We start from the raw sequence: 11797 nt of genomic DNA on the forward strand, positions 1-11797 counted from the left end.
GCTTGCAGCTAAAGCGACTGAGAGAAACAGAAAGCCAGTTTCTGCCACTCCTGTACAAAAACAAACGCCTGAGCAGGAAGAATGAAGAACTCTCGCTGGTGCTGTGTCGCCTTGAAAACAAAGTGCGCTTTGTCACCCAGGAGAACGAGGAGATGGCAAGCTTGGTAAGTCGACGCGGACAACAGCGGCGTGCCAACAGAGTCCACTGCATTTGTGTTCCACAGAGAAGGCCTAGTTCGCTCAATGACCTGGACCGCGGTTGCGGCCAGCAGGACGGTGAAATGGAGTTCCTTCAAGTTGTGGAGCAGCGGCACATCATCGACGACTTGTCCAAGGTCTTCAGGCAGGCGACTCGGTGCACGTACGGCAGCGCCGCGCTCGCTCGCTGTCGCCAGGAAACCTTTTCCGTCCAAAGCTTGGCCGGCGGCCGCCATCCAAAAAATTGGCCCCTTAAATTCCGACCTTTCAAGCAGGAGCATTGTGCGCACGCGTTTGAACACGCTTTAGACTTGTTTTGCCGTTTTCAGCAGCTCAAAGCTCCCGTTTTGTCAGCGCCTTTGCCACTCGCTGTGCGCTGAAAACGACGGACTTGCCCGGCTGCTCAGCCCGTCAACCATGAGCCGCGAGCGCGACGTCATTGTCCGTAGGCAGCTAGTGGCAAAATGCACCCTGTTAGAGTTGCGCTCGCTGCAACTTATTACCACACGGGAGACAAGTAAGTTCTTTTGGACACCTGCAGGTGGAGAGTCCATCCGTTGTACGAATGAAGTCTGACTCTCGGCTCCTGCACGAGCATTTTAATTAAGAGAAACAGGGTGGGTGTAAGAGTGGATTGAATAGAGGAAGCCCTTGACCTCTAGTCAAAACATAGCAAGGGGTGTTTTACGACTTTGTGTAGGAAGGGATAAGCGATAGGGATAAATAAGGGATAAATAATATTATTTATTACAGGTCGCAGTCAAAGTCAAAGCAACACAATGATACGATAAAGATAATCTGGAAAACCCTGACACACCCTGTAGTTGTCACTTTTGGAAAAGACGAGCGTCCCTCCAATCATCGCCGGTGACGTGTTTTTCAGGCTCTGGAGACAGGAGCTCATGTCAGAAATGTCATTGTGAGTCGCGTTTGTTTCTGCGCCGGAGCCGTTCGTTCCCTTTGCATCCAAAGAATCTCAAAGGCGGATTATTTGTGTCGACAGGAGAGAGATTTGCTGCTACGATACCGACGTCGAGAATCTCTGAGGAGGAACAAAGCGTGAGGTCCTGCAAGGTGAGTCTGTTTGTTTGCGGCTGCTTGGTGTTGCGCAAGATGAAATGGCCTTTTTCTCGCTATCGTTCCTCTCGTCGATTCATCGTGAGGTGTCGCTTCAGTTTGTTCAGAGAGATGTTTGCTTCCGCGCCCGCAGGTCATCGAAACATTTTACGGCTACGACGAAGACGTGTTGGTGGACTCGGACGGATCGTCCTTGTCTTTTCACACCGACAGAACCCCCGACACGGAACCCGAAGAGGTAGCCCGCCATTTCTGCCAGCGTATTGGCACCAAACATTCCTCTTCAGCCTGGAATCGGACTCGTCTTTGCGTCGCGGGTGCTTTGTCGCCGGTCTGACTGATTCTGGTACTAGTGCTGTGTTGCATTGGTGTGTGCATGAAGAGGCGGAGCTTCGCTACCGCCAGCTGACGCAAGAATATCAAGCGCTGCAACGAGCCTACGCTCTAAGAGCCCAGACCAGCGAAGGGGACTACGACGCCGAGAAGGAGATCAAGGTGGCGCCCCTTCCCGCAACCCCCGGCCGGGTCGCAGCCTCCCCGTTCTCACCCAGCCTCGGGTGTTCTCTGGTCTGAAAGGAGGAGGAGGAGCCTCCCTCCTCCTCCTTTCAGACCAGAGAAAAGCTGATGGTAGAAATGGGTCACTATCAAAGCAGAGTAGCAGATCTGGAGTCAGCGCTGAAGCAACAAGGACAGGTAAGCTCATCAATGAGCACACCTTTTTCTCAGACAAAATAGCTACATTCTTCAGTCACTCATCCGTCTGGCATTACTGGACCAACCCCCCCCCCCCCCCCCCGAACGTGGCTGGGAAAATGCGGAGAAAAGCAAATGTCATTTTCCAGTCAACCAAAGAATTTGTGGATGAAAATGACACAACATTCCAAAGCTGTCCACGCGTTTGTCTCTTCTAGAATGTCAAGTGGGTGGAGGAGAAGCAGCTGCTGCGTCAGAGCAATCAGCAGTTGGCCGAAAAGGTGACGGAAAGAAAGGCGCTGGGCGGAGTCGCTTGGCGTCACACCTGTCGGGAAGCCCCGCAGATGAGGTCTGACTGTCTTTTCAGGTCAGGCGGATGGAGGCGGAAGAAGCGCGTCTGAAAGAGCACATCCAGGATATCCGAGACCAAAACGAACTGCTTGAGTTCCGCATCCTGGAGCTGGAGGTGGGAAGACTCGCACAAGCGTGTTGAGGCCAGAGATGTGACGGACGGACGGACGGACGGACGGACGGATGCATGCCTCTGCCTTTCAGGAGAGGGAGTGGCGCTCCCCCGTCTTGAAGTTTCTGCAAGTCCGTTTCCCAGACGGCCTCAGCCCTTTGCAGATCTACTGCGAGGCCGAGGGCGTGAGCGTACGTAAGGCGTCCCTCGCAACCCTAACCTTAACCCGAGGTCCCAGAACACCTTACATTGCTCCTTGCGCCTTTCCCCCGGACATCGTCATCAGTGATCTGATGAAGAAGCTGGACATCCTGGGCTATAACGCCGTAAGTGTATGTCGAACTCCTTATATTCGCACTCCACGAGACTCGGCGGCTCAAATGTGACTTTTGGAAGGCTTTGCGCTGAAAGAAGCTTGTTGACGCTGTGCTTTTGGGCTCTTGCAGAATCTCACCAACGAGGAGCAGGTGGTCGTGATTCACGCCAGGACCCTTCTCACCCTAGCCGAGAAGGTAACGCGCACGTCCACGCACGCTCTCGCATTCTGCTTATGTGACAGCAGCCTTTCCTCAGTGGTTAAAATACATCAAAGTGACCAAGTCAGCACTTCAACAGAAGATGTTGGACATTGAAAGTGAGAAGGTAGACAGACACGCGACATCAGCCAAGGGGAACTCCGGCAATGTGCCCCAACAATTCTGACCTTGAGCTGTGCTAGGATATGTTCTGCAAGCAGAAGGGCTACCTGGATGAAGAGTTGGACTTCAGGAAGTGTTCCATGGACCAGGCTCATAAGGTAAGCCGCCCTCAAATCTCCCGCCGGACCACTGATGGACGAGGATTGCGGCCCAGAGGATCCTGGAGCTGGAGGCCATGTTGTACGAGGCGCTACCGCAGCGGGACTGCCCCGCCACGGACGGCGAAAAAGCCAGCCACGCTGGCGTGAATGACGTGCTGACGGCGGATCAGAGAGAAGAGCTTAGGAGCGCCGTGGACCAATGGAAGCGAGCCCTGATGTGCGAGTTGAGGGAGCGCGACGCTTGCATCCTCCAAGAGAGAATGGATCTGCTGCACAGCGCGCAACAGGTAAGGGCCCAAAGCCAGCCCGGCACTTACTTGCACGCTTACTGGCTTTTGAATGCCACTTTCCATTTGTCCGTCCTAGAGGAACAAAGAGCTGAAAGAATTCATCGAAGCTCAGAAGAGACAAATCAAACAATTGGAGGAGAAGTTTCTGTTTCTCTTTCTATTCTTCTCCTTGGCCTTCATTCTGTGGCCCTAACACCAGCTGGTGAGTGAGCTCCAGCGGCACCGCACTCGACACCTCCGATACACTGCCAGCCGGTCTCAGACGTTGGCAGACGCTCCGATGCCAACGTATACCCCCCGCCACGGTGACAGAGGCACCGCGTCACACCGGCGCTCATCCAATCAGAAGGCAGGAAAAGCAAATTCACATGCAGGGCACTTTTGAACCAGAAGAGAGCGCCACAAAAAACGGTTGTTGCCCCAAACGCGCACTAAAAAGGGTCAGAATAACAAGAGTCCCACTGGCCAGCCGGGGCCACCCGTCCAGCTGTTTCTTCAGGGGGGAAAAAAATTGGAGTCACCGGTGAGTACATTTTGCATTTAGCTCTGCTTTTCTGCTTCTGTCTTCAAGTGTGTGGCATCCTGCGATCAAAGAGTCAGCCAACCCCAAAGCGGTTGACCTCAACGTCCCACCACCATGCCTACCAGAGCAGGTGACGTGATGCTTTGGACATCCTTCCGTCTCAGATGCCCAAAAGTACTCTTTGCCACATCTGCGGCAATACGGTGTCTTTTCAAAGGTGCAAATAAATCCAGCGTGGGCGGAACACGCACGTCTTCGGTTTTTCCCGCTTTGTTTGTGTGACAGCTGTTGTGAAAATTTTATACAAATAAAGTTGTATAGTACAGGTTTGGCCAAGCCGCAACTCCCGAACCGCATGCGGCTCTTTTATGTTCATATCAACATTTGTGTGTGTGTGTGTGTGGGGGGGGGGGGGGGGTTGTGCGTGTTGGCTTCACTTGAGTTCAATTTGGTATTTTGGTCAAAAGCGCATGTGGTGAAATTCCACAAAGTAGGATGGGCAAACACATTTCTTTAAACTATGAGTGTCAATTGGGCTCTCGAAATGGCAGGGAAAAGATGCACAGCAAATACGTAGATGAACACAGGACGTTTTAATCAGAGTGGGAAAGTTTCTATTTTTTGTTGAACGTGATGGCAAACCATTCTGCCTGATATGTCAGACCTCAGCGCATTTCAAAGATTCAAATCTTCAGCGCCATGCACTTCAGCTCACTCCATGCTAACATTGATCAGGCGTCGAACCCGCATCATCATGCTTAAGAGGTGGCCATGCTAACCAGTGCGCCATTATGTCAACGCATAATAACTAAGTCTACTGGTCAAAACAGCGGTTACTATATGACGTCGCTACGTCGTGGTCACGTGACGCAGACAAGACGTCAATGGACGTGGGCAGAGTTAACTTGTTTAAAAGGGAGTAGGCAGAAGAAATATTTATTCAAATCTATTTTGAGTGCACACCATTATGCCAATGCATAACAACTGTAAATCTACTAAACAAAACAGCGGTTGCTATATGACATCTGCCACGTCGTGGTCACGTGACATACGTGACGTCGATGGGCGTAACTTTCGCCGGAATTCAAATCCGCGGGGAGAGTTAACTTGTTTAAAAGAGAGTGGGCAGAAGAATTATTTAATTTATTTAAATCTATTTGGTGTGTGCGCCATTATGTCAATGCATAACAACTGTAAGTCTACTAAACAAAACAGCGGTTGCTATATGACGTCTGCCACGTCGTGGTCACGTGACGCGGACGTGACGTCGACGCCTACTTTACATCCCACCGATCACAGGACCCCTCGGCTGCATAACCGTGCCCCCTTCCCAACCAATCGGATTTGCTATACGCAAAAACGACGCCAATGGAAAGAGCTTCCGCCCAAATTTAAATCCGTGGGCGTGGCTCGCAGCAGGAAGTAGGAAAATGGCGGCGATGTTGACAAAGACACAGCGGATGGTAACATACGACTAACAAGAGAAATATTTTTATTTTCTGCTTGCAACTGGACCGTCCAGAGCGTACACGGTAAGTACAACTCATCGTTTTTAAAAAGAAGTACTTTTGTTGCCCTGAAAAGCGAGTGAGCGTGGCGTTTGTGGGGGACGTCGAATTTCGACGATTCTTTCTGGTCAACGGTTGTAAATGATTGTGTTGATTAAAAAAGAAAACTTGATGTAACTCTACTTTTAACTGCCGTTTCAGATAGATTTGGAATTGCATCACATCCAATTTTGCCTAGAGCGTACACGGTAAGTAACACTCGTTGTGTTTAAGGAGATTTACGTTTGTAATTGCAGAAGTGTAGCCGCGTTGCGTTGTACGTGTGAATGTTGGTCCGGGCGAAATGTTAATGTTTAATTTCATTCCTTTAGGTTCCACGGTGTTTGTTGGCTGCAAGTTTTCCACTGCAAGAAGAGGCTCATATCATTGACCAGGAGCGAGCTACAATGGTAAGTAGCCATAACATTTATGTTAAACACTTCCTATTTCATGTCTAACAGTACTTGATTTAACAAATAACCATAAATAAATACAGTGTGGGCACTGAAGTTAACATATGTGATTATACTGCCTAATCTGTCACCGAGTAGATTGTTGCAAAGTAATATAAGATCCAAAGTTGTAATTCAGAATAGTTTTCAAAAGAAGGCCATTAGAATTATATACAAGTCTGATTACCCTGAACAAGCTATTAATTAAATCACAAATTCTTCAATTCAAAGATTTGGTAGATTATCAGACAAATAATGTCTAACAGTAATTGATTTAACACATCACGATAAGTAGATTGAGTGTGGGCACTCTCAAGTTAACATATGTGATTATACTGCCTAATCTGTTACAGAGTATGTTGTTGCCAAGTAATGTAGAATAGATCCAAAGTAGTAATCCAGAATAGTTTTGAAGAGGCCATTAGAATGATAAACAAATCTGATTACCTTGAACATAATAACAAGCTAAGTGTTTAATATGTCCTATGAAGTCAAAATTGGGCACCATCATGTGGTGAAATTTGGAATTGCATCACATCCAATTTTGCCTGGGAACAAACAGATTACATAAATCTTAGTTTTGAATAAGCCACTCCTTCTCAAACAAGTAAACTCTGCCCATTTTGCGCAGTAGATGTTCTGTTAATATCTAGTATTTATACAAAGTCATAATTTAAATTGCTTTCAACCTTCATTCATCGGTTCAACCAACATTACTCGCTCTTATTACCAACTTGTATTGATTTAACTAAGCGTTTAATACTTCCTATCAGGTCTCAAATCGAGATTTGGCAAAATACAATTTCAGCAAATCCAATTTTGCCAGGGAACAAAAATAGATTAAATAAACTAAATAAGTCCTCTTCCCATTAAATAAATCAGAAAAGTCTGTCTTGTAACCAGTCCTCTTCAAACAAGTAAAGTCTGCCCATTTTGTGCCGTAGATTTTGTGTCTATGCCTAGTATTTAAACAAAATCATAATTTAAACGACTTCTTTCCTTCATTCACTTTGGAAATTTGGAATTGCAGCAAATCGAATTTTGGCAGGGAACAAAAATAGATCAATTAAACTAAATAAGTCTTCTTCCCATTAAATAAATTAAAAAAGTCTGTCTTGTAACCAGTCCTTTTCAAACAAGTAAAGTCTGCCCATTTTGTGCCGTCGATTTTGTGTTAATGCCTAGTATTTATACAAAATCATAATTTAAAGGACTTCATTCCTTCATTCACTTTGGAAATTTGGAATTGCAGCACATCAAATTTTGCCTGGGAAGAAAAGTAGATTAAATAAATTTAATAAGTCTTACTACTTCCCATTAAATAAATTAAATACGTCTTACTTGTTCCCACTCCTTTTCAAAACAGTAGTTTAAAACGAGGGCCCTTCACTCAATCTTTAACCCCAACCCCGCACGTTGTGTTGTATCTGTGAATGTTGGTTGTGGCCAAATGATAGTTTTCTTTCATTCGTTTAGGTTCCAAGAAAACTTGATGTAACTCTACTTTTAACTGCCGTTTCAGATAAGCGGGTATTACGTCGCAGTCATGTGCCGTGGATATGACGTAATTGCCCGAACCTCCGCCAAAATTCAAATCTGTTGGCGCGATGGCCGTGAGCCACTGAGCAGCGACGATTATCAACAGAAATATCTTTATTTTCTGCTTGCAACTGGACCGTCTAGAGCGTACACGGTAAGTAACACTCATTGTGTTTAAGGAGATTTACGTTTGTAATAGCAGAAGTGTAGCCGCGTTGCGTTGTACGTGTGAAAATTGGTCGAGGCGAAATGTTAATGTTTAATTTCATTCCTTTAGGTTCCACGGTGTTTGTTGGCTGCAAGTTTTCCACTGCAAGAAGAGGCTCGTATCATTGACCAGGAGCGAGCTACAATGGTGAGTAGCCATAACATTTATGTTAAACACTTCCTATTTCATGTCTAACAGTACTTGATTTAACAAATAACCATAAATAAATACAGTGTGGGCACTGAAGTTAACATATGTGATTATACTGCCTAATCTGTCACCGAGTAGATTGTTGCAAAGTAATATAAGATCCAAAGTTGTAATTCAGAATAGTTTTCAAAAGAAGGCCATTAGAATTATATACAAGTCTGATTACCCTTAACATAACAACAAGCTATTAATTAAATCACAAATTCTTCAATTCAAAGATTTGGTAGATTATCAGACAAATAATGTCTAACAGTAATTGATTTAACACATCACGATAAGTAGATTGAGTGTGGGCACTCTCAAGTTAACAGATATGATTATACTGCCTAATCTGTTACAGAGTATGTTGTTGCCAAGTAATGTAGAATAGATCCAAAGTAGTAATCCAGAATAGTTTTGAAGAGGCCATTAGAATAATAAACAAATCTGATTACCTTGAACATAATAACAAGCTAAGTGTTTAATATGTCCTATGAATTCAAAATTGGGCACCATCATGTGGTGAAATTTGGAATTGCATCACATCCAATTTTGCCTGGGAACAAACAGATTAAATAAATCTTAGTTTTGAATAAGCCACTCCTTCTCAAACAAGTAAACTCTGCCCATTTCGCGCAGTAGATGTTCTGTTAATATCTAGTATTTATACAAAGTCATAATTTAAATTGCTTTCAACCTTCATTCATCGGTTCAACCAACATTACTCGCTCTTATTACCAACTTGTATTGATTTAACTAAGCGTTTAATACTTCCTATCAGGTCTCAAGGCAAGATTTGGCAAAATACAATTTCAGCAAATCCAATTTTGCCAGGGAACAAAAATAGATTAAATAAACTAAATAAGTCTTCTTCCCATTAAATAAATCAGAAAAGTCTGTCTTGTAACCAGTCCTCTTCAAACAAGTAAAGTCTGCCCATTTTGTGCCGTAGATTTTGTGTCTATGCCTAGTATTTAAACAAAATCATAATTTAAACGACTTCTTTCCTTCATTCACTTTGGAAATTTGGAATTGCAGCAAATCGAATTTTGGCAGGGAACAAAAATAGATCAATTAAACTAAATAAGTCTTCTTCCCATTAAATAAATTAAAAAAGTCTGTCTTGTAACCAGTCCTTTTCAAACAAGTAAAGTCTGCCCATTTTGTGCCGTCCATTTTGTGTTAATGCCTAGTATTTATACAAAATCATAATTTAAAGGACTTCATTCCTTCATTCACTTTGGAAATTTGGAATTGCAGCACATCAAATTTTGCCTGGGAAGAAAAGTAGATTAAATAAATTTAATAAGTCTTACTACTTCCCATTAAATAAATTAAATACGTCTTACTTGTTCCCACTCCTTTACAAAAAAGTAGTTTAAAACGAGGTCCCTTCACTCAACCTTTAACCCTATTTATTCACCTTCTAGGCTAAGTGTTAAAGGCTAAGTGTTAAAGGCTAAGTGTTAAAGGCTAAGTGTTAGAGGCTAAGTGCCAGAGGCTAGGCGCCAGAGGCGAGTTTTTGTGGGCTGAAGTTTTAGTGGGGTTAGTGTGAATACAATCCAAAAGAATACAACAGAATACAATACAATAGAATATAATACATAGATTAAATTCAATAGCTCTTACTACTTCCCATTAAATAAATTAAATACGTCTTACTTGTTCCCAATCCTTTTCAAAAAAGTAGTTTAAAACGAGGGCCCTGCACTCAACCTTTAACCTCAACCCCGCACGTCACATTGTGTTGTATCTGTGAATGTTGGTTGTGGCCAAATGATAGTTTTCTTTCATTCGTTTAGGTTCCACGGTGTTTGTTGGCTATGTTTTCCACTGTCAGAAGGATGAAAATACAAAGTACAACGCTTGGACGTGGGCGAAGACGTCACCGGTGAGTCCTTCCTTCCTATTTATTTACCTTCTAGATGCTAGAGGCTAAGTGTTAGAGGCTAAGTGTTAGAGGCTAAGTGTTAAACACAATACGAACAACACAACGATACTGCACTGAACAACACGATACCGCACTGAGAAACACGATACCGCACTGAACAACACGATACCGCACTGAACAACACCATGCCGCACTGAACACCATGCCACACTGAACAACACCATCCCGCACTGAACAACACCATGCCGCACTAAACAACACCATGCCGCACTGAACAACACCATGCCTCACTGAACGACACCATGCCGCACTGAAAGACACCATGCCGCACTGAACGACACCATGCCGCACTGAAAGACACCATCCCGCACTGAACACCATGCCGCACTGAACAACACCATCCTGCACTGAACAACACCATCCCGCACTGAACAACACCATGCCGCACTGAACAACATTATGCCGCACTGAACATTATGCCGCACTGAACAACACCATGCCGCACTGAACAACACCATGCCGCACTGAACAACATTATGCCGCACTGAACAACACCATGCCGCACTGAACAACACCATGCCGCACTGAACAACACCATGCCGCACTGAACAACATTATGCCGCACTGAACAACACCATGCCGCACTGAACAACACCATCCTGCACTGAACAACAGCATTCCGCATTGAACACCATGCCGCACTGAAAAACACCATCCCGCACTGAACAACACCATCCCGCACTGAACAACACCATGCCGCACTGAACAACATTATGCCGCACTGAACAACATTATGCCGCACTGAACAACACCATGCCGCACTGAACAACACCATGCCGCACTGAACAACACCATGCCGCACTGAACTACATTATAACGCACTGAACAACACCATCCCGCACTGAACAACACCATGCCGCACTGAACAACACCATGCCGCACTGAACAACACCATGCCGCACTGAACAACACCATGCCGCACTGAACAACACGATCCCGCATTGAACAACACCATGCCGCACTGAACAACACCATCCTGCACTGAACAACACCATCCCGCACTGAACAACACCATGCCGCACTGAACAACATTATGGCGCACTGAACAACATTATGCCGCACTGAAGAACACCATGCCGCACTGAACAACACCATGCCGCACTGAACAACACCATGCCGCAATGAACAACACCATCCCGCACTGAACAACACCATGCCGCACTGAGCAACACCATGCCGCACTGAACAACACCATCCTGCACTGAACAACACCATGCCGCACTGAACAACACCATTCCGCACTGAACAACACCATGCCGCACTGAACAACATTACGCTGCACTGAACAACACCATGCCGCACTGAACAACACCATGCCGCACTGAACAACACCATGCCGCATTGAACAACACCATGCCGCATTGAACAACACCATGCCGCACTGAACAACACCATCCTGCACTGAACAACACCATGCCGCATTGAACAACACCATGCCGCACTGAACAACACCATCCTGCACTGAACAACACCATCCCGCACTGAACAACACCATCCCGCATTGAACAACACCATCCTGCACTGAACAACACCATGCCGCACTGAACAACACCATGCCGATCTGAACAACACCATTCCGCACTGAACAACACCATGCCGCACTGAACAACACCATCCTGCACTGAACAACACTATCCCGCACTGAACAACACCATGCCGCATTGAACAACACCATCCTGCACTGAACAACACCATCCTGCACTGAACAACACCATGCCGCACTGAACAACACCATGCCGCACTGAACAACACCATGCCGCACTGAACAACACCATGCCGCACTGAACAACATTATGCCGCACTGAACAACATTATGTCGCACTGAACAACACCATGCCGCACTGAACAACACCATGCCGCACTGAACA

At 45.6% G+C, this 11797-nt stretch overlaps 1 protein-coding gene across 1 annotated transcript; it reads left to right on the forward strand.

The window, feature by feature from the left end:
* The first annotated feature begins 779 nt into the window (after nucleotides 1–779).
* Nucleotides 780–6613, forward strand: LOC148378438 (janus kinase and microtubule-interacting protein 3-like). Its single transcript, XM_088367899.1, has 11 exons — nucleotides 780–1117; nucleotides 1202–1272; nucleotides 1409–1513; nucleotides 1727–1968; nucleotides 2187–2249; nucleotides 2336–2434; nucleotides 2524–2757; nucleotides 2878–2943; nucleotides 3005–3073; nucleotides 3150–3227; nucleotides 6605–6613. Exons 4-11 carry the CDS (start codon nucleotides 1900–1902, stop codon nucleotides 6611–6613), a joined length of 687 nt encoding a protein of 228 aa, XP_088224025.1. The 5' UTR covers nucleotides 780–1117; nucleotides 1202–1272; nucleotides 1409–1513; nucleotides 1727–1899.
* Nucleotides 6614–11797: the final 5184 nt, after the last annotated feature.

Source organism: Syngnathus floridae, unplaced genomic scaffold (genome assembly GCF_059516105.1).
Source record: "Syngnathus floridae isolate MCC-2025c unplaced genomic scaffold, RoL_Sflo_1.0 HiC_scaffold_45, whole genome shotgun sequence".
NCBI classification, from domain to species: domain Eukaryota; kingdom Metazoa; phylum Chordata; class Actinopteri; order Syngnathiformes; family Syngnathidae; genus Syngnathus; species Syngnathus floridae.

What these genes read in the sequence shown, in the direction of transcription:
- LOC148378438 (XM_088367899.1), top strand. Translation starts at nt 1,900, where the DNA reads ATGGTAGAAATGGGTCACTATCAAAGCAGAGTAGCAGATCTGGAGTCA. An exon ending in ATCAGCAGTTGGCCGAAAAG is followed by an intron (nt 2,250 to 2,335) that starts GTGACGGAAAGA and finishes CTGTCTTTTCAG; the next exon opens with GTCAGGCGGATGGAGGCGGA. An exon ending in TTCTCACCCTAGCCGAGAAG is followed by an intron (nt 2,944 to 3,004) that starts GTAACGCGCACG and finishes GCCTTTCCTCAG; the next exon opens with TGGTTAAAATACATCAAAGT.